The 24,550-nt window shown below is 31.8% G+C and overlaps 2 protein-coding genes across 3 annotated transcripts in view; one reads left to right on the top strand and one right to left on the bottom strand.

Annotated features, from left to right (window-relative positions):
* Window positions 1-21,633, bottom strand: part of LOC132928517 (lipase 3-like) — a 37,304-nt gene extending 15,671 nt beyond the window's left edge. The window contains exons 1-2 of one of the 2 annotated variants that reach the window (XM_060993243.1): window positions 21,559-21,633; window positions 3,228-3,346 (exon numbers count right to left, since the gene is read on the bottom strand). The gene's annotated coding sequence lies outside the window, so the exon portion shown is untranslated. Of the gene's footprint in view, window positions 1-3,227; window positions 3,347-9,826; window positions 9,955-21,558 lie in introns of those variants that run through there. The other variant, XM_060993245.1, reaches the window with a different exon arrangement.
* Window positions 6,735-24,230, top strand: LOC132928518 (lipase 3-like). Its single transcript, XM_060993248.1, has 8 exons — window positions 6,735-7,600; window positions 19,548-19,752; window positions 20,444-20,564; window positions 20,710-20,956; window positions 21,812-21,970; window positions 22,456-22,540; window positions 23,427-23,572; window positions 23,677-24,230. The coding sequence occupies exons 1-8, from the start codon at window positions 7,250-7,252 to the stop codon at window positions 23,914-23,916; spliced, it is 1,554 nt and encodes a 517-aa protein (XP_060849231.1). The 5' UTR covers window positions 6,735-7,249; the 3' UTR covers window positions 23,917-24,230.
* The last annotated feature ends 320 nt before the right edge of the window (window positions 24,231-24,550 follow it).

Below are 24,550 nucleotides of genomic sequence, written 5' to 3'. Positions count from 1 at the left end.
ACGTCTTGTAATGGTACATGTTATTAACAGCTTGTATAGGTTAATAACATTTTTTATTCACGCTGCGTACAGCACATACTATCTTAGATTCTAATTTCGTGTTAATATCTAATATCTATATATAATTTAAAAAAATAATAACGCATAATATAACCCATTAAACGATTTAATACGTAGGTACATTTTGTCACTTGTTTTTAATATTTATTACGAAGTTATCGTGCCAAATTATTTAGTATATATACTATAATTTATTCAGTCAATAATTTTATCTGCTTATATTTGTTATTATATTACAGCAAACGTAAGTTCAACTGTAATAGATTCTATTGTTTTCATCATATTACCGAAACAGATTTAACATAATTTTGAATCTTTAAGCCCACGAAAAATTCACACAAAAAAATGCGTTAAAGGAGACTTTTTGAGACCTTTTCAGAAGTACACATTCTGATCTAAGTTCGGTAATACATTCTACTTGCATGGGTCCTTCACATTTCAATCACGATAGGTACCTATCATCTGTGTCTTTACTCTTCTCCAGACTTAAATGTATTGGCATTATTACATCATAATGTACTTGATGAATTGCCGTTATTTCGTGTATGCCCTTGATGTTCAAAACTATAATCGATAAAATTTTATCAGTTGATTTTTTTTTAGACTGATTGTTTAAATAAATATTGATTTATTTCTCAATAATTATTGTTCCAGCCATGATACCATTATTTTCTATTGTATAGCAGTACAAACATAATGATAATTAATTATAGATAGCGTGTACGTATTAAGTATTGTTACGCATAGAAAGGTTTTTATTTTAAAAATAAATCTCTGATGTGTTTCGTAAATAATTAATTAATACAGCACAAAATGCCTAAAGGTTTTCGTTCTTGAAGACAATTAACAACAGTAAAATTACAATTATTCTACTATAAAATAATAATATATATATTATATATATTAATTTCAAGTTAAATTATGTCAAATAAGTTTCAAAAATGACAATAGATGATTTGAAGTCCATTATATATTTAACTTTTTCCAGTTCAACCCACAAGAAATATAATATGTATTGAATAGATATTCAAAATACAATCATTTAAAAATAGAATTAACAAAAAAGTATGTATGAAAATGTAATATTGTATCAAAACACATCAAACCAACACTATATAAATTAATAAGAATAGGGTAAATTAATAAGAATAGAATAAATCTTAATTCAATTATAAAAAAAAGACTTACTAAAATCACTGATTATATCTTTTAAAATCTTAAAAATATTAACCAGGATCGTTCAACATGACAACATTTCATTTTTTTAAGTACTATCAATAGATGAGATAGTAATTTAAAAATGAATTAAATCGAGGTTTAAATATATTCAATATAATATTTAAAAAGCATCAATCGACAATCGTTATGACAATGCATTGTTTGTTGCAAACGATTAATCAATACGCAACAAACAAGAAAGCCAAATAACTTTGAAACTTTAAATAAAACTAATTTATTTTACGTGCCATTGTGTTATTAAATTATTATTAATTCTAAACTATTAAAAATCATTTAAAACAAAATCCAAAATATTCCTGCATCCTTGTTCATTAATAAGTAATACCTACTGTGTATAATTTATTTGAATTTATGGTAGGTAAATCTATTTTTATTATAATTCATGAAAATGTAGTAATATCGATTAGTTGGTTGGTACCAATTATCATAAACTCATAATTACAGTATTAATAATGGGCCAACGGGATAATAATTATTACTAATTTAAATTTTAGCTATCAAACTTATATGGTTTAGCAATAATAGATAATATCTTAGATTACAGTTTTCACATATGATATATTACCTGTTATAATAATTATAAATGGATAATATGAAATTCAATTAAACATCTAATTATTGTTACGTAGATTAAATTACCATTTTACGAATTACTAAAAAATAAGATAACGATAAAAACAGGATAGATGTTTAGCACTGGTCTCAGTAAATCAATTTTTATATTATTATTATAAAAATTAAAAGAATTATCCATTTTTGTATTATTATTATAAAAATTAAAAGATTTATTTATTTTTTCTATCATTCTTAATAACGCTTGATATATTTTAGAATTCATAAACAATGCACAAATATACCATGAATAATTTAATAACACTGTTGAAAAGTATTTTTTCTAATAATTCACCTAAATATTGTATAAATTATTTAATTATTTATAAAGCTATATAAAAGTTGTTTTAGTTCACAGTTTGAACTTCATAGTATTTATAAAATGGTAATATTTTAAATGTATAAGCATAATAATATAATAGTTGTATCTAAAATGACAGTTATATGAATATATGATATCATAGCCAAACTGTTATTTGCACTTATTAGATAGCAGGTACGATTGTACGAGGTAGATATTTTTTTTATTAATTCACATAGGTACAGAAACTACAACATACTATCAAACCAAGTGTTGTACTGTAATAGTCATTTTTTTTTTTTTGATAATACTACAAAATATACGATCAAACAATAAATCTCATAAAACGTGGATGAAAAACTATAGTCCAATAAGCGTAAAAGTAGATTTTATTGACTTTAAAAATGTTGTTAGTTTGTTATTAGTGTTATTTCCACCAATAAAAACAAATAAACTTCACTTAACTGTAAAAATAATCGTTTGTTTAAGTAATATAATTAGTCAATTACAGTTTTGGCCTATTTTATAAGTTACATCTTTTTGTCGAATGATATAATTATAGTGCCAAGAAAAATAACATGGCTTCGAAATCATAACAATTCATGATTTATTGAAAATTAATGTATTATTTTATGATTATAGATACTCAATATTAGATCGTATAAAGAATTAAATACCTTACAAACTAATATTATCAATAATTTTGTTGATATGATACAATTATCTAAATTGGATGTTTTTTTCTAACTGTATGGTATATAAATAATATACATTTTAATAGTTACGACATCAACTTAACTTACATAACTATAAAATATGTATGTTATACAAACTGTCACAGTTGTGAAGTATAAACGATTATTAAGTGTAAAATATTACTGTAACACATGATAAAAATTCATAACTTTAAAGAGTATAAAACGTTACTTGTATTTTAAAATATTGAGCATAACAATGTTTACTTATATTCAAAATTCTATAACACTTCTATGATGATATTTTTTTATGAACTTACTTGTTTAATCCAAATTCTTTTTCTTTGGTGTTATTTTTCAAAATTGTCTTTAAAATTAATTTTTACTACTTGCATTGGTTCAATTTTAATTTCCACATACGTTTGATGAATTTAATTTTCTGAAAAAAAAAATTAAATGTGTGACAAATCATGTTATAAATCACAATGTTATGCCTCTATAATATTGATTTAACGATGCACTGTATTTATTTATACAATAAAGAAAATGATTTAATTATTCAAGAATTTGTATTTTATAATCTAACATCGAATGCTGGAATTGAATAGTTTCAATGTTTTAATATTTTTATGCAAACGTAAATTGTTGTTGTATTTAAAATTAGTTAAAGCTCTAAGTTAGTTACCTCTTATATGGGCATACTTTTATTTTGTTTACAACTAAAAATTAATAAAAACTACGTATAGTAACATTTTTTTTTTTACATATTCTTTTGTCATAAAATCATCAAAACTACATGTACCATTCAAGTCATTCAACAATACATTATATCATCATCATAATAGATAATAATTATAACTGATTAGGTAATAATATGCACACGATTTATAAATGTATTGATACTTAATACTTATAATAGCATATAATTATAAGTTGAATATAATATTTCACTTTGTTCTTTCATAATTTAAATGCTGTGTTAACAAAAATCTTTATTGTATAATAATACGAAAATGTGATTAATTTAGCATAAATAAGATAAAATATTACATATAAAATAATGATTATAATTATTATTAGGTAGTTTTTATTAGTTTTAAATTATCAACTACAAATTACAATCACTAAATAGCCCACATAAATACGGTATAGTATATTTATAGCTATTCCGTATTCAATTGTATAAATTATTTTTCTAAACGTACCAGTAAAATTTCCAATTGAGCCCCATAATCAATATAATCACAATAACGAATAAATTATAAGAATTATTAGAGAAACAAATTTTTATTATGACATACATTTCTTCGAGCATCAAGGCCAGTGATGGGCAAAGTACGGCCGGCGAAAGTATTTAATCCAGCCCGCCGAGGGTCCATCGATATGGATAGAATATGGCCTGTATAGTATAAAAGTATAGTACCATATGATTCAAAGCTTTAACACAAAATTCATTTTTTCTATAATTTTGGCCCTCCTCTAAAATTTCTTAAACGTTGTGGTCCCCCATTAAAAAAGTTTGCCCACCACTGATCAAGGCCATATTATTCTTAAAGAATATCTAGAAAATTCTAAATAATATTTCATACATATTATAATTTCTTATCTCAAAACATTTATGATGTTGTAGTTTTACGTTGTTTATATGTATAATATTAATTAAATATTTTTTAGATTTTCGTTATTGTTATATTTATTATTATTTACCTAAATCGTATTAGGTAAACAGTCCATTTTAATAGTCAATCTACATAGTTTTAAACCAGTACGATCATTATATTATCAGAAGAATAAAAATGTTTAAATATATGCTATACAATGCGTACACAATAATATGATGTATGTAGAGTTCAAAGATTTTTAATTCTTATTCCTAAATTATTAAATAGTAACTACAAATAGCAGTTGTTCAGCGTCATTAAAAGCGTTATTATTTGGTGTCTTCAAAAATTTGATTCCAATGTAAAGATAAAGAATGAAAGAGCTGTCGCATAATCTTCACATACAAACCTAACCTAATATGTACTAACGCAAACATAAATATTAGTACGTCCCTCTTGGACATATAATTTAACTACCTATACCTACTGCAATGGGTCACATTATGATGACATACATCTGTGGGTCGACTCCGTAGTTCAATATTACGAAAAGACCTAATTGTAAAACTCATAAAATATACGTGCGACGTACCCATAGCCCATATATTATATATTAATGCATTGTGCATATTATATAAATTTATGGAAGTCGTATTTATTGTATAGTGATCAATAGACTATAAATATACGCTACAGTGAATAATGGCTAAAATATAAGTATAGTGATTTACCAAGCATGCTCACCATCTTTATTTTTTTCAGTAACTGCATTTATTCAAAAAGTTTGAAACTTATAAATATTATTTTAGAGTTTAGACTATATTTTAAAATTCTTTAGATTTTTTGTACTACTTAAAGACAGGACACTGTTTAAGTATTACAACGAATCTCAAGAAATTCAAAATTCGATCTTTAAGTATATTTAAGCGTTCCAAAAATTAGAATCTGAATAAATTTGTAAAATAACGAACAAATCGGCGCCGATCACAAATCTGCTGGTAAATCACCAAGTCGTGTCGTTGTAGGCACGATTGCGTATCCGACGATCATTATAATAATAAATAGGTTTATCAATATTACGTAGGTATAATATATTATTGTGTTTTACAAACGATGTTCGGTCGATCGATTTCGAAGTAGCGATATATCGCGAATCTGAAACTAGGACGAATGGCGAGATGTACACGCGGTCTCGCGTCGTCGTGGGATTCAAATAATATAAGTCACAATAGTCAATAATATAAGTGTTTTAAAACGCGCGCGTTGTTTATTGCCACCCGACCACCATACAATTTAATATATAATATTATAGTCGTCGTCGGCGCCTGTATAACTCTACTCGGCCGCAACCGCTGTGCCGTAAAAACTAGTATTTTTTCGTATGGTATTATAATAGGTATATATATAATATATATCATAGGGCCGCGTAGATCATTATATATACCTATTACCTATATATACGCGTATATAATATACCATCATCTACGGCACATAACAAAATACCGATAATATAATATATTATTACGTACGACGACGGCGACGACGACGACATGGACTCGCGGCGAAAGAGAAAGAACGAGTGAGCGAGTGAGAGAGGACGAGAAGGAGCGCACGCGTTGCTCAAATATATACGTATATTATATTATTATACGCGTTTTGTAAGCGCCGTCGTCCGCAAACTTACGGTGAAAGGATGCGCAACAGTGGCGGCCGCCGAATTATACGGCTACACACCGTTCATCATAATATATAACAACGTATATACACTCGCTATACATAACAATATAATATATAACACGACAGTAATAACGAGGCATTTGTGATAGGTTTATATACAAGCGATTTGCAATGTGATTTGCTAGATCGTTATTATATAGGTAATAGGTATATATGGACATACGAACGCTGTCGCCACTGCAGGAGATGATGGTCGGTAGGGGCGACGGAATTTCGTGTTCAAATCAAAATAATTTATTATCAAATATTTATAGTTTGTCGTGTGTGTACTACACACCTCGCACGAGTGTCTGCGTGGTGTGTCGCTGCACAGTTTATACGCGCGTAGTGGGATATACGCTATGTGTGCGCGCCGTATAGATAGGTAAAGCGGCGGCGCAAGGTCGTAGCAGCAAGAGCGGTGGCGGAACCCGTCAGCCGCGGAGAGCCGCGAGACCACTACTTACACGTTATTATTGTATACACACGTCATATAATGTATCTATCCGACAGTGGCGATTGCCATAGTATTATCATCGTGTCCTTTTAAACATCGTTATATATAGACGGCGGCGCCGGGATTCGCGGTTATTCGTTCGCCGGGTCCGCGCCGCTGCAGTTCGCCGAGCGCCGTCGACCACCATACTCCGCGCTCCGACCAGACGACGTCGTACACGTTGCACATGTGAATAACGAAAATGACGTTCCGTTGGTCGCGGATAAGTTTCGGCAACCGCCCGCAGCGACAGGGACAGCACCACCGCCGCCACCGTCAGCATCACAGGACTCCGCTGTTACCGTAATAATAATAATAATAATATTATCGTGTCGTCCGCGCCTGATAATACAAATCTTCCTTTATATATTATATAGTTTAATCATAATATATAAATAATAAAATCGACATCGATCCCTTCGGCGATACCGACGACTACGCGTATTCTGTTAAAATACACATGCGATCGGCCGAAACGCGATAGATCGGTTTATATTCCGTCCGATATATTGACGCGCGTGTGGCCGCGATGCACTATTACATGCTGGCCGCGCTGCTCAACGCGGCCTTAGCGGCCGGTCAACGGAACGCGATGTTCGCCGGCCGCCGACTGCAGCAGTGGCGACAGGCCGGCGGCGGCGGCGACCGGCCGAACTACCTGCAGATGTTGACCGGCGGCGGCGTGTTGCCCCGCAGGGTGTGGACGCGACAGGCCGACGGCCAACCGACCGCGACCGGCCGCAGGCGACGCCGCTTCCCGACGTCCAAGGCGGGCCCGGTGATGGGCCACTGGAGGGCCCTGCACGATAAGTTGGACGTGCAGTCCATGTGGCCCGGCACGGAAAAGTACGCGAACGAGCTCTACTTGCCTGCCACCACGGTAAGTCAACGCTTGACCGCGGTCTCGGTGCGATGTGTTCATGAAGTTGTAATAGTATAGTAAACGGATATCGCGTATTTTTTGAAGAAAAATTGTTTACATATACTGTTAAAAGTATTCTGGTATATACGTCCATCTCGGTGTTTCCGAATGGCCAACGAAAAATCATTATTTAGGTCGTATTGCGCGATGCGTGGTTTTTTCGCGACAGAGTCGAGTTACGTGCGCGGTTAGTTGACCAACTTAAATCGGCCGGTTAGGTCGGTCCGATTTTGCAGATTTTGAAAACCAGTAAAAAAAAAAAAATAATTAATTTAAAAATAAAAACAATACTAAAAATACGATTTTTTTCATCTCACCTGTTTGCCAGGGCCAAATGAAGTTCTTCTAAATGTTTAAGCAACTTTGCTGGAATCATACTTGAACTTGTGAACGTATTTTCTTTTGCACGTGGTGTCTACAAGTAATCAACTATCATATATTACCCGCCTTCACGTAATTTTCGATGTAAAATTTTGCACGTTTTTAGTAGAAATTCAAATAAAATAATGCTTTTAGACTTTTATTGAGTACAAGAAGACTTAGCGCTATAATAATCGGGCTATTTTTATAACAAATATTCAGCAGTTCGTTCTATTGAAGATATATAATGGCATTATATTATATTTTGTCGAAGTGTAATTTTCACAATGCGATTAAATTTATAAAACACGAAATCGATTTTTAACTGTACTCGAGCACTTGATCATTCAACTATAAATATTCAAAATGGAAAATATGATCAATATTATATATTTTACACGCTTTTTAAACAGATTTATCTGATTTTTTCGATTCATATTAAGACAGAAATGTATGCATTCCTATATAGAAGCCAGCTAGTGCCTAAAAGAGTAAACAAAGTAAAAATTATAAATGAAAATAAATAATTTTCCAAAGGTTATCATTTTCAATTAATTCAATAAAAAAAGTCATCATAAAGAACACAATAAATAACATATTTTTTATACATACCATAAAAACAATACTAAGAATAGTATTTATAATCTTGAATAAATTCATTATATTTATTATTTGTCAAAACACAACATGTTTTTATTTTTAAAATGTTCTCAAAACAACGCGTACCTATAGCCTATAGGTGCAAACTTCAATACCTATAATACCACTATACAAGCATATTATACAGTGTTTATATAGTGCGTATGTTGTAGGTAATAATGTAATTATAAAGCATTATCATATGGGAATGGGATTGACTACTCTGAAAAATCATATTGTCACTACAGTGAATCAATGACACATATCGACATTTTCACAGTTAATAGTATAATATATTAGTTTATTACCTATACACTCAGTACAGAGAACATAAACTTTGTCAAAACACAATACTCTTCAATTATTGACAAGTAATTTTATGTTTAAAATGTAAATTAACATAATACATCTCCGGTTCCCTAGGTATAGTAAATACTAAAATACCATAAAAATACCTCCATAGTCCATTTTATGGCTATTTCCTTTCAATGAGAAACCTAAAGGCTAAAATCATACAATAAGCTTCGTTTTTCGTGACAATACTAGGTATATAAAAATCGCATACAACAGCTGATGATAAATCAAAATCAAGATCAATAAATAATACTAATAAATGCAGAGCGAACTTAAAACTTGTTATTTTTGAAAGGGAACGGTTAAGTCTAAACATTTGGTGACTCTACCTGAATAAAAAAAAATCATTTTATAAAAAATAAGCATAATAAGACGCATTTGCTTATTCATAACCCGAAGGGGCGCGACTTTAATAGTTTATATGCACCGCGTACGAGTCGTGAAATCGTAATAATTTTCGACTCGACTATACCTATAGTATAAACCTTCAGTGGTGTCGACGTTTAAATAATATGCAGTTAGTTACATTCGTATATACATTAAATATATGTACCCCATTAGTCCAACGTACTTAATACCTATTTTATATATATTATACGAAAACGATGACGAGTGGCGATGCGTACCTACATATTATAGAGCTATAACTACCTACAGCGGTTAACGACGAAACGAAAACCTATTTTATTATTCGTCAAACGATTCGTAACAACATATACGTATATACACGTTACGCGGCGGTAATATACATATTGTATACCCAAATTACATTACATTATCGATGTCGTTATGTATTACAATAATATACAGATCGTCGGCAGACGCTCTCACCTATTATGCGGACATCGAATCGCGGCGGTACGGTCCACGCGCGCGAAATGATACAAACGCGACGATCGGCAAATCCGGTGGACACCGGTCGTTTCAATCTCCGCCGGCGGACTTGATGCTGTAGCCGGGAAATGGACCCGCGCGGACGACACTGAACGCGGTGGCGGCGGTGTAGAAGACGAACGTCGTGTGTGGAAAACGAGACGATCACGACGGGCCCGGCAAACGGTTTTGCCGCGATCGAGGGTCCGCCGCTCGGGAATCGTACTATATTATATATAATATATATTACTATATTATGATATTATATTAACGCGGAGACGTCGCACGCGCGCGTACAGCTCTGCCCTCGACAGTCGGCGTTTCGATATACAATACTGGACGGTTTGTTGTTGACATCCCATGTATATAGACTATATAATACGGTATCATAATCATCGTCGTCATTATCGTTTAATAATAAATATATATATATATCGTAGAAAATAAATAATTACAAAGCTATTACTATTGTGATATTATATAGTGATTGGTAGCAGTAATAAGCTGCGTGTATAGGTAAACTATACGGCTGCAGCAGTTGCATAACGACGCTGTTATTATTCATATACGCATCATTATTCGTCGTCATTATTATTATAATAGCTTATCTGTAATTACGGGCAATAGTTTATAATGTTTATATTATTATTATTTTTATTATAGGTACACAACAAATATGCATACCATTTGATTGTTTTTATTGTCCGCGATGAGTTCTTATCGACATCGCGCGATACAGTTTTGCCAAAAGAAAAAAATTTCGCGCAGATAATATTACGCTATAGCAGGCTATAAGTAGGGATTTAGACGAATTTTAAGAGAGAAGCGTTAAAAATATCTTCCAACACGAAATGCGCCAATTAATAACACAATAAGAAGATAATTTTAATAATTTTGGTAGGAGGCTTTGAATATTTTTGGGTGTTGAAACCCAAACACAGTGCCCCCAAACACCACAAATCCGATTTATGTAAACGGCGATTGCTGGTTTTGTTCGCGGTGACCCTTATGACGACACAATATCAATAGTGAGCATCGTCGAATAAGTTTGAAACAATAAATTTTAACATTTTCAGAAATTTTCTTAACGATAAACGATTGAAATACACACCAATCACTATAATATTTAAACTCCGCCATAGTTTTTTTTTTTATGAAACCATCACAGACTACAGTCAACTTATGATATTTTAACGGAAACATTTATCTGCTTCGAGTTATGAATTTAAAATATATGTATATTTGTATATTAATAATAATATTATATAGGTTGGCATTTATAAATTAAAGTTCGATATAGTTATTTGACCACCCGCGAGGATGAGTGTCAAAAAAACAAAAGCAATATATAATACATTATAGGAGTTCACGTACCTTGTATTATTCCAGAATTTCAAAAAAACAATTCAATACTTTTTGAAATATAATCATGTAATGTCGTAGTGGTTTTAGTGGTCATTTAAGAACTAATTCGTCGACTAAAACACTTGCAAAGCAAAATTTATATTTAATTACGTAGTGTCCTGTGATTTGTTTATAAAAAGAGAAGTCGATGTTTTGGAAAAATTCAGTCGAAATCTAGCTGTTATGGTTTTGTAATTTATACTAGGTATAGTGAGTTATGATGTGTTTTATATGTGATCATTTTCATTTGAGATTCTAAATAAAATTATTTACACACGTAGTCTATGATTATATATTATATTATTATATATCTACTAAATGTCTACATGTCATCGTGTTGACTGCTTAAAAATACGGTTTGTTATTTAGTGATTATATTATTTTTAATGATATTTTTATCAACGTGAATATAATCGAATACAAATACAAACATCGTTTGCAAGATAAATCTAATTGAAAACGACATATCGTGCTTTGTAGAAAAATAAATAAGAAGTATTTCTTGTTTTTGGCTAGTCAAATGTATTTTTTATGTTTACAAAACAATCCAGTTCATATTTTGTATACATATAATACTGGTTTATTCAATTGCATTATCAACCGGTTAACAGTTGGATTATAGTCGTTATAGTCTTATAGTTATTATTTTATTAATTATTGTCACCACGTGAATAATAAATATACTCGTAATTTTTCTAGAGAACTTAAAAAATATAAAATTTTTATTTATTTCACCGACTTAAGTAAAAAAAAAAAAAAATTAATTATACTTGTATACACAAATAGGTCGAGTGTCGTCTGAGTATGTAAAGACAATTTACTCGATCCGAGTAGGGTGTGTAATGGTGGAAAATAAAATAACACCACTGCTATAACAATTTAAAAATATTATTAATTTTGCTTAATTCGACATACCAACCGGAGAATAATATGTTTATTTTTATATTGTTATGGTACATCTCCATTCAGCACGGGTATACCTCCATAAGAAAATTAATGCTATATCTGCATGTATGTGATGTACTGATGTATGTTTATATGTTCCTATTGTTCCTGTGATGTATGGACGAATTCGGTGTAAAATTATGTGGAGTAGGCTTACTGTTTCTATCTAAAAAAAGCTAGTATTTTCGATTTTGAACCATTTCGCAATCAAAATTTGAAAGTCAAATTTATATTTTCGATACTAAAAAAAAGTTGAAAATCCTTGATGTCTATAAATACCTAACTCAAAAAACTAAAATATTTTTTAATATTTTATTATTTTCAGAGAATGCTAATATAAACTTATGATGAAAATATAAAATCTTTACACTGTTATTCGTTTTTGAATTAGAACAAAATACTAGATAGATTTAGTCAACAACTTATTTTTCATAAATATGAGTATAATCGTTTTTTTGTAACTTCTTTTTTTTTAAAAGTACTGGAAAAAATCTACATAAATAATTAGAAGAAGAACACACATATTATTGTAAAGTTATTTAATATTCATATAACCATAATGTAATTAATTAATTATATTTTATCAATGCTGTTGCAGTCCTGCGAGTACCTTAATCAATATACACGACAGTATCACTTACTACTTTATTTGGCAATTTGTCTCACCATCACCAGTGCAGGCCATCGTTGGCCAAGTACTCGTATTTTGTTATTGCACGTTCTCGCTAGATTATTTGATTAATAATATTTTTTTCTTAATAAATTAATTAATAATTACGGTATAAATTATATATATTTTTTATTCGTAAATGTATGTCGCGAATATTACTAGGTATGTAACGTGTATACTACTGCGTAATACCTAATTACCTACGTATACAAAACTATAATTCTATACATATAAGTGGGTACGTCGTACACTCGTACGTATATTAAAATGTTTATGCAGCAACGAATAACGATATTATTAGATACTGGTCATTACCACCAGGCGACCTTGACACGATGCGACAGTCTCCTCCGTTCGCGGCTCTAAGGTAAACGCACACAGTAATGATTAATAATAATATATCAATACAAAAAAATATAATACATGCCGTTATCGGTAGTAACGTACGCGTATATTTAAATACACGTAACCTAGTGTATACACAAATGCACGATAAACGTATAGGTGCCCATAAATCTATGATGTACACGCACGTGCACTTCGTCTGCAATTATATCCAACGACACGACCCCATAAAGTCGCGTATTAGACAGTCTTATATTTTCATAAACTCTTAAAGCCGAGTCCCATATAAGCCACTGGCGAAACGCTCAGAAATTAGTATTATATAGCGTTTGCTGTTCTCTCGGTTTTATTCATATATGTAATGCATACATAGAAATAGCGATAACCCTTCCAAACGCAATAGGTTAGGTATACGTTAATATATCATTTTATGTGTATTATATACACTGTGGTCGTGACTTTTTTTTTGATATTATTTTGCCGTGAGAAACCGTGTATAACACGAAATACACTGTGGTTTTTCGCACGTTATTGCGATATATCAACGGTCTGCGCGTGGAACGAAAATAATTATCAAATATACGTAATAATATTAAGGTACCTACACAATAATAATATTATAACGTCGTGGCGCGGTCGGTGCGTACATAGGTATATACTTATGTCAATGCGTTATGTACATTGCGCACCAGTGCAATGAGAAACGAAAAATTATTATGAACTATCATTGACCATATTATAATATTATTCCATACCTGAAATAGCCGAGAAACGTGATCCGGAGACAGAATGTCTGCAAGCGTACGCCTTTTGACTACAGCCATACGATGGCATTAGGGTATAGATTTATCTATATACTATAGACAACAGATATTTCTGTAAAGTGACACAAAAAAGAACTTTTTTAAATTGTATTCATTGAGTAACGATAACGATTGAACGATGTCATGTGATTTTTTTTCTCATTTTGCAGCATAATCGAAAAAATTATATGACGTAATATATGACATGTATGTGATACAACAGTGGTCGGCAACAGGCGGCCAATTAGGGCCGCATCCGATCCACACCGCTTATGTATACGGCCCGCTTTAAATTTTAGAACATTTATTTATTTTAAAGTTTTAAACAGTATTTTTTATTTTTCATAGCAAATAATTTAAGAATATAACATTTTTATTTTTATCCGGCTCACGAACTCTTTTTAATTCGTGAATGTGGCCCGAGAGTCCAAAAAGGTTGGACCACTGTCATTTTATCGATACACACCAGCAAGTGCTGTCAGACATCGACAGGTATTAACATAGAAACATACAAATAATATAACAGTTAACTACCGTGTACATGATTTAAAAAAAATTTCGTATTTGGTAGTTTTACACGTCGTCAGAAGTATATTAAATATTTCACAATATGGACATTTAGTAACAATCGTTAGAAAAACTGTAAAATTCTCATAAGACTGACGATTTTATTCATATCTAAAAGAGCTTATAATTTGTATATACGTATATACAATATACATAAATACAAGCATTTGTTATTTTAGTATAGGTACATTAATTATTACAAGTGTCACTCCAGTGTAAAAATAATAATATTCGATACAATAATATATTATATTAATAAAATTAATCTTCAACGCAACTGTAGGAACACTAAGTACATTAATCTTACAATAATAGTTTGATCTTTAGCATAATATTTTATACTAAACAATATGTGCATAGTATATTCCGCTATCAAGCGAAGGTGCGTTCCTTTAAAATGATCATTTTTGGGATTTTCCCAGGTTAGTTTTTCAGAAAATACAAGAACGCCAATAAGTCTGAATTAACATAAAATCAGCTGTGTATATAAATATTATACATCATTTGACCTATATTTTTCAAATGTATATACACGAAGTTAACAGCCGATAACGGACATCTCGCTCGCACAATAATATAATGTGTACATAATAGTACATTATATCAATATATCATTATGTATAAGTATAATATACAGGTTTACTGGGATTTGTTCCATTATAGCATTCATATTATGACGAACGGTCGTCAAATAATTAAATGATTTAACCAGCTTTAATGATTAAATTATATTAACCGCAGTTAAGACGTTATATAATAATATACACGATTGGTCACCTAAGTAGCTGTGGGTAATAGAAAACGAATGCCATGTACTCGTGTAGACACAGAACGGACATTATTAATAATTTTATTGTTTATTGTAACCAGTAAACAGTAACCAATACCGCTGACGAACGAGATCACGGAACGCGCGCACCGGCAAAAAATCGGTGAACTCTGTGTGGTGTCTGTGGCACCGCGACCGATCGCAAGGCCCGCGCGATTCGAGACCGGATGGATTATGCACACATAATATTATATTATAATAATACATATTTAAAAATACATAACTAATTAACTGTTAAATGTAAAAAATATAAGTTACGTAGATGAAAAAAGCTCAAAGAAACGAAATACGGGAGTAGGAGACTGCTTCATTCAGTAACAGAACTTGAAAACGAAATTAATTCTATTTTGCTAAAATGTTTATTGTAAATTGTATAATATATTAGCCGAAATAGGTATATATCTGAACAAATCCTTTTGAATGTACGGTAGATATTTTGCGATAATGTGAAATAAAACGCGTTGGCGTAGTTTATTGGTTTTAAGCGCGAAATTTTTGCAAACTCGTTGCGGCCGTTTATAATGTTTGATCACCGCGCTGCAGTGGAGGACAGTATATTTTGTAATGCGTCAGGGCCGCGGTCACGTGTAATAGGCGTTAAGGCGACATAAAAGGCTTGTGTCGGTCCCAAATTTTTATGTCACGTGTATCCGTAAATACTGGTCAGTTGGTTGTTTAGTATATATTGAATTGAGCGAAGTACACGGAGATGAGAGCTGCTGCAATACTTTTCGACGATATATCTCCTATGTTTTAAGTGGATATTTGTTCAGCGGATGTGTAACGATACTATTATGCTGTTGCTAATAATTATTATGTTTTGTCTCCATAACTTGCGGCCCCGAGCACAATATAGGAGAATATTTTTAAGTAAAAAAACTACAAGACGATAGCACGTACACGGCGCGTACCTATAACAGCAACACTATATACAATAATATCTATACGACTGCGCAACGATCGTGTGCTGCAATTACGGAGACGCTTAAATCCGCTCGTCCTCGTACATAATAATAAAAATATGTAATATAAAATCATCATTAAGGTGTTACGTGTACGCGCGGGTGTGTGTTAAACAATTATTTAACTTTGTTTTTTTTTTTTCGTTTTATTGTATTTTTTTTCACGGGCTTTCGCGCGCCACAAACAACACTATCATCGCTACAGGTGTCCGTACAGAAAATGCGTGTACGCCACTGGTGCGCCGCCACGGTTTTCGCAATCTTTCGCGCCGTTGTTCAAACCGTGGGCGCCGTCGAGCAGTAATTACGCCGTGTGCGTCCCAATAGTATAAATAATACATATAAAAATACACAACACACTTAAATAAATATAATAATCACGCGACGTGATATTATTATTATGATTATTGTATTTTAAATCGCAGTATTGCGTGCGACGGATTTTTCTTTGCCGTCCGTGATCCGACCGCAGTGGGTTGGTAAAAAACGTGCTGAAATAATAATTATAAGAGGCATCTATATAATATATATGCAATATAGTAAGTGATCGGGAAAATATTTATATTATTGCCATTTCGAAAGCTCTCCCGTCAATACGTACCTGTAGGTGAGACATATTCGTCACAAATGTGAAATGTCTATATTATAGTATGTTGATTTAACTATTACTGTAGGTTGGTACTTGGTAGATACAATTTTAAGAAAATTAGAGAAGTCACGCTAGAGGGCTAATAGGAACTATTTAAGGGTAATTGATCAATAGCTCAACGCGTAAAAAACCTTGATTATACAAATTAACATTGCAATATAGGTACACTATTTAGTATTTTTTTAATTAATATTTTTTCTAACTACTGGTTTTATTTCGGTTATAAACAGTATCTATGTCAAACGATTATACAATTTAATATTTAGCTACGTTGAGTAAAATTGAAGAATACCAACATTTGTAATGAAACCTTACAGCGCCTCTGGCATATAGAGATGGTTTTCATTCCCACTGGTAATACTATTATACAGTATTGAACGTAAGATTAAATAGATACTTATTTAAACAAATGTTAGGTATTCGAATAAGTACAATATTGGATGTATTGAAATATGTGCCGTGTTCCTATGTCACAATATAATATTGTATTGTTGCGTGGCTTACATAATGCACGATGTGTGATCCTCGCGGAAGGCCGGGCAAAGGTCGTGCGTGTGGAAAAAGAACGTTTTAAAAAAGATTCATTTCTCGACTTTTCACGACCTTATCCATTAATACAATACCTACGTTATCATTTATCTGGGTCAAGCTAAATAATACCAGATGATCTGTCTTTATATGCAATAAATTATGCCAATTCGTGACGAATGACTATACCACCCCTCCCAACACAACTATATACCTTTTACACCACCAGAAAATTAAAAATAAACAAGTCCGTAGAGATAACAAACTGAAAACGTTTTTATTTTTTTCTGTACACATAAATACTTAATGTATTATTGTAAAAAGAGGATGACATGCTGCACCGTAGCGAGATCTCAACAATTTACACTTTTTTTGCAAATTAATATATTTTATGATTAAGTTGTGTAATTGTATAATAATGAACATTTGAATGTGTGATAATTCACGGGAGGACATTAACAAACCGCAGTCATCCAAATGCACTTGTTACCAATTACTAATAAGCAATATTTAGGTATACTTCTATATTAGATGTATAAATATATTATGTTATTATTATTAGCGAATGGACTATTAAATGAAAATGTATTATTGTAGCCATTTAAGAATCGATTTTATACACTATATACTCGTAGATTTCAAAATACAAACTTCCAGACGATCATCCTCATAAAAAAAAGTGTTTATCGTATTTTGTGTTATTTCTTATATATATGAGAGGTAATAAATTATACGCATTACACGAATTTACACGAATTTCCAATTCGCTAAACCGACGATTGAAACATCAAAACTATGTACACGTACCTATATATATATATATATATACGAATATATTAAACAAGAATATTGTGTTAAAAATTAAATTGCAATAAAACGTAGGTATTTGCAATCTATAAACATCATGACTGGACGACAGACGTTACATTATGATGTTTTTATTGACCGACTGTACATCGTACTACACATATACCTCGATGAATCTCCAACTGGGCGTAGTATCTATACAATATACGCAGCATATAAATATATCTATATAATATACTTATAAGTATACATAATATGTATATTGTAAATTATAATATTATGTTTTTATATACATAATAACGACTTGGTCATGGCAAAGAAAGGGAATAAAAATAAATAAATAATCGAAATATAACACGCATATATACTTACCTACTTAAAGATAAATATAAATAATATGATTTATTTAATAAAAGTGAGGCAACACACTTTAAATGCACATACATGCTTTCAGAAATTTGTGTTATTGTGTAAATTCGCTATTATGAATACAAGAGTCGTAGCTAACATAAATAGTAACATTAACTGATAAAACTACCTATAATCTATAGCGATTACACATAGTAATAAATAATAATATAGGTCACTACAATTCTTTAATCAAAAACGATCACCTGTACTTATAAGCGAACCTATAGGGAGATGCTGTTTTTATGGGTGGACAAAGTAAAAGCTAGCAGACGATTACCCTGGCTGTTTATGACAAATCACTGCTTGAAGTCGAACTTCATCTAATTAGACGAGTGACAATTAAGTCGAATTTTTATTGATTTAAAAGTAAAGTAGATAATCGTTAGTATAATTTATATGTGGGAGTTAGATGTATCTAATATTTTTAATAATTTATCAATAATGGTCGAAGTAGGAAAAGTATGAAATATTTATTTTATATTAATAGGTAGATCGTAGATTTATTTTTTGGTTAGTATTATAGTTATAACTGATGAATAAAAAATAGTGGTTTTATTTATTTTAGTATGAATAATTTTCGTGCATAAATGAAATTTACACTGAAACTGTACTAGGATAGTATCCTCATTACTACTACTTTTGAAGTTTAATATATAAATAATATAATAACTTACATGGCTACATTACATATACATTACTTACATATAATCGCGCGGCTATGTAAAAATCCTTCCTAAACGCCCACATTTCTGTGTACAGGACGATTATATCAGACAAGAAGGATATCCAGCGGAGAGGCATACGGTTATCACGGCAGACGGTTACAATCTGACGCTACATAGGATACCATACAGCCGAAACGAAGACCTAACGGCCCTCACGAGAAAACCAGCAGTATTGGTCCAACACGGCATACTGTGCAGTTCGACGGACTGGGTGATCGCAGGACCAAATAGTAGTTTAGGTGAGTATATAACCGCAAGGTCTCTATGAATAAAATGGCACATGGTAGTACCCTTAAATGAAATTTTAGTAAAAGATCTTAGGAATTTTTTTTTAAATCTTTTAAAACAATAATAATTTTAATAATCCACAAATTTAATACTAATTATAGGCCTGAAAAAACTGTTTTTTTGAAAAAACTATATTAAGTGCATTATCGGGACGAAGGAATTATTTTTCACGTTTAAAACTTCAAATTCACGATACGATGTATAGCCAAAATCTAGGCATAGAAAAACGTATGAAAAGATATTTTTTTTTCTTATATTGACCACGGGCACCTGTTTACCGTTTTTTTTTTCAAAAACTAACTAATTTTAAGTCTTTTTAAGAATGTACTTTAGTCGTGAGACGACTACAAATATGTAAGATTGCTAGAATAAATTATGGTATGTCACTCAATTTTTTTAAAAAATAATAATTTTGATAATTCAAAAATGTAGTACTTTAGGCATCGATAAACCGTATTTTTATTTCAAAAAACAACATTATGTGCATTATTGAATTTCGAAACTTCACATCTATATTATACGTGTGGCTGAAAGCCTAAAACTAGTTATACATTATTATAGTCTGGTGATGGAAAAATGTTGCCTGTTTAAAAATTTAAAATTTAAATACGCGACGCGTGTAATCATTCGCTGCATTTTTAGCGTTTATACTGTCGGACGCGGGATACGACGTATGGCTTGCAAATTCCAGGGGAAACACATACTCCAGAAACCACGTGACCCTAGACCCGGCGAGAGAACCGGAAAAATTTTGGGATTTCAGGTGAATGACTTTAATATCTATATAATAATATATAATATTATGGTATTTAAAATGGCCTCGGATAGCAATACAGTATACACATTATATAAGCAAACCGTATAAACGGTTTCGTCGTTTACACATTTATTTAATACTATATATTTAGCTGGCATGAGATGGGCACAATCGACCTGCCTAACACGATCGATTACATACTGGACAAGACAGGCGAACCGGACTTGAACTACGTGGGACACTCCATGGGCACAGCCATATTTTACGTCCTGTGTTCAGAGAGACCAGAGTACCAAGACAAAATCCGGTCGATGGCAGCCATGGCGCCGATCGCCTACCTAAACCACGTAAAGAGCCCGATCATGACGTTCTTGTCGTCCGTGGCAGACCCGTTGGCAGTAAGTATGGCGTGTGTGAGACAATAATATTAATCATCGAAATGCGGTTGGCGAAATCCAATGAAAATTTTTGAAAAAATCATTATCTAATAATTTTAATACTATATAACAGAGTAGTGACGATATTAAAAGCCTATTCAAAATTGAATATAAGATTATTTGTTTATTCCCGTATACAAGTGCATCCGGATATCCTAACCGTAAATCTCCACGGTAGGCGTAACTATTAGGCATTTATATGTTGGTGACAGGGATTCCTGGCTTTTAATGATATAGCAAATACCAAAACAATGTTTGAGAACAGCGACATTTTCAAACAGTTATAAGTTATAACACTATTGATAATTTATATAAATTACATAAAAACATGATAAGCCCAATTTTAACATTTCTAAAATTGATAAATACGTACAAAATATAAAATATGTAGATTAATCATTAATACTACATCAAAATACTTAGTTTCATCTATTAAATTTAGATTTGATAAGGTGTCACTGATAACATATTTATTTTTTATTAACCTATTAATTATTTTAAGCATATTATACGAGTAATAACTCATAAAATTAACAATATTATATTTTATGATAAACATTTACCCAAATTGCAATCAGAGTGGACGTCAAACAATTTCGGCGAAGGAGAAGGGCTTCAGCCGAATTCACGCCGGTGTTCTTCGTTATTATTTAATCGGCATGTACAAAAACAAACACAAACATATACGTGTATATTATATGTTGAAATAAATAATATATAATATCATATTATATATTTTAATGTTTACGCCACCGAAATAGTTTATATTAAACATTTTTTACTCACGTAGTCTCAACGGATATGTTCGGTTTTCAGTGGTTGTGCAACAGTCTGGGGTACTACGAGTTCAGGCCGAACGGCAAGATTCTACTGTTCGCGGGTAAAGCGTTCTGTGAAGCCAACTCACTGGCAGAAGGTGTTTGCGATAACTTATTGTTTCTGTACGCTGGGTACGACTCGAAACGTCTGATCAAAGTACGTGTGTGTGCACGAGCACCTGAAGTGATGTTATTTATTATTTTCAAACCAATATTCAATACATACAAATTAATTAATAATTATATAAAAAAGCAGTTCTTCGAGAGTCGCTCATTATCTCGGTTAATTTTTGTGTTGGTCGAAAAAAATGTTTTACATATTTCAAAATAGATGCTCTATAATGTATATGATATATTTCAAAAGAAACACCTATATAAAAATGTTCACAACAGAACGCCAAGCTTTAAGTTTCTTGTAGTTGCACAGTCTAGAGAAGAAAACTTTTCTAAAAATGCATAACTATACGGAATCCATCTTGGCAAATTAATATACCTGATTATTATGTGCAATATGAGTATACTTCGAACGGTATTAAGAAAAAACATAAAAATCGACAGGAGAATGAGTGGCTTGCGTTAAAGAAATCATGCCGCATTATAAAATAAATAGCTAAACCCCGTCTCCTCGTAAAATCGTTTCAGAGCATTCTACCCATAATTTTGGCACACACTCCGGCCGGCGCATCCGCACGTCAACTCACTCATTTCGCTCAGCTCATGAAACGCGGTCAGTAATGTATATTAATTTATCATAACCATATACTATACGCTATATACGGAATGATTCATGTATTCATGCTTACACCCATCGTTTTCATTGATCAAGAGTACATAGACACATTGAATTTTCGAATTTAAAAGTAAACTTATACTTTACGGGAAAAACCGATATTTTCAAATACTTGGATTTTTTATGCAATTTTAAGAGTCCTTTGATAAGTGATGATGAACATACACATTTTCTTATCGCGTATATTGTTGATGATTTTTTTTGTAATATTTTAATTATAATAAATATAAATTTAAGCGAGTATTCTGCATTTTTAGACATTATAGGTACTTATACGTATTTTAAGCAATAACAATAAAATACTATGAATATAGTTTTACAAGATAAATAGGGAGGGGAGGGGGGTTATGATGATTTGAAAATTATAGAATTTAAATTTATTTTTAACATACCTACAACCGTTAGTAAAAATTATTATCCTTAACACCTACATAATTAATTCATAAAAACTAGTCGTAAAAATTTAGATTTAGATACCTATATCAATATTTTCAAAATAAAAAATCATTTAATAACCATTAATAATAAAAACGAGTGATTTTCTATTGAAAAAAAGGATACCTTGTGTGTCACCACATTAAATTGCATAAAGATAAAAGAATTTGAAAAATATGGTCTCTTTTCAAAAACCAAAATATAAAGAAATTTGTTGTTCAAAAATTAAATAGAGGTGAGCGTGTTTAGTGAATCATCTTGTGTATAAGACACGCGTTTAAAATCGCGGTTTTGATTGTATAGTCGACAGACCGCTAACTCACACTTATTATTATAGTATATTATTGATTTATATCGTTTCGAATATTTATACAAAACATGTTCACAGATCAATGGTTCGGGCAGTATAACTACAACAAACAGAAAAACATAGAAAAGTACGGACAACCTGATCCGCCGGCCTACGACCTGACCGGCATCACGGTGCCCATAGCCCTGTATCACGCGCAAAACGATTGGCTGTCGTCGGTGGAGGTATGACATTAGTTTTCGTAAATACGTAGTCAAGTTGCACGCACACCGTCATTTTATCGTGTAAATGTCATAATATTATAATCGATCGCACGCGTGCTTTTCAGGACGTCAAAGTTCTGGCGGGTAGGCTCCCAAACGTGGCCGAGAAAAAGGTGGTGCCATTTCCGGAGTTCAATCACTTGGACTTCCTGTGGGCGGACGACGTGAAAAACATCGTTTACGACGACCTGATCGGGTTCATGAAGAGGTTCGACCGGAAGTACGCTGACGTAGCGCTACGGCCGTCGGCGGAAGTGGACGCGAACGTCGTGCACCCGGATTTCATCGTGCCCGACGTGGCGTAGGGATATAACGGAAGTGCTGCAAACCACAGACCCGTGAAGCGGTTTACGGGCGCGATTCGAGAAATCGAGTATTTGAATAAAAATAAAATCGCAAACGCCATCGACGGACTCTGGCATGCATGTAAAAACGTGAAGTATCGTTAAGGCCAAAAATATTGAATAGAATACTGGCTGGCTAAAGCCGCACAAAAAATTTGATTATAAAAATATATTTAATTTAGATTTATTATAGTTATCGCTGATAAAATGAATAATATACATTTATACCAAAATATACCTCTCTCTCTAAAATTTAGTTACGAGAAAAAATATAAGTTGTATTTATTAATTTTTTTCTCTTGATTTACAATGATCACTGTAAAATAATTACGTGAACGCACTGACGGTAAACCCAGATTTCCGTGCAAATATTATATCTTGAGCGTGTCGTCGACCATCGTAAAATAGGGTATGATAGTCAGATTTTTCACACACTACCTTCTACATTTCATGTACGCTGAGGACAACACTTCAGAGACATTATTTTATCGTTGCCAGAAACTCGCAACGGGTAGCGGACAACCACCATCCTCTTCGAAAAATATCCGTTTCGTCGTCATATTATGGTAGATTAGAGTATACCTACAATATAATT

This window comes from Rhopalosiphum padi, chromosome 4 (assembly GCF_020882245.1).
Source record: "Rhopalosiphum padi isolate XX-2018 chromosome 4, ASM2088224v1, whole genome shotgun sequence".
NCBI lineage: Eukaryota > Metazoa > Arthropoda > Insecta > Hemiptera > Aphididae > Rhopalosiphum > Rhopalosiphum padi.
The sequence above is the reverse complement of the archived record's forward strand: the minus strand, read 5'-3'. Positions and strand labels throughout refer to the sequence as shown.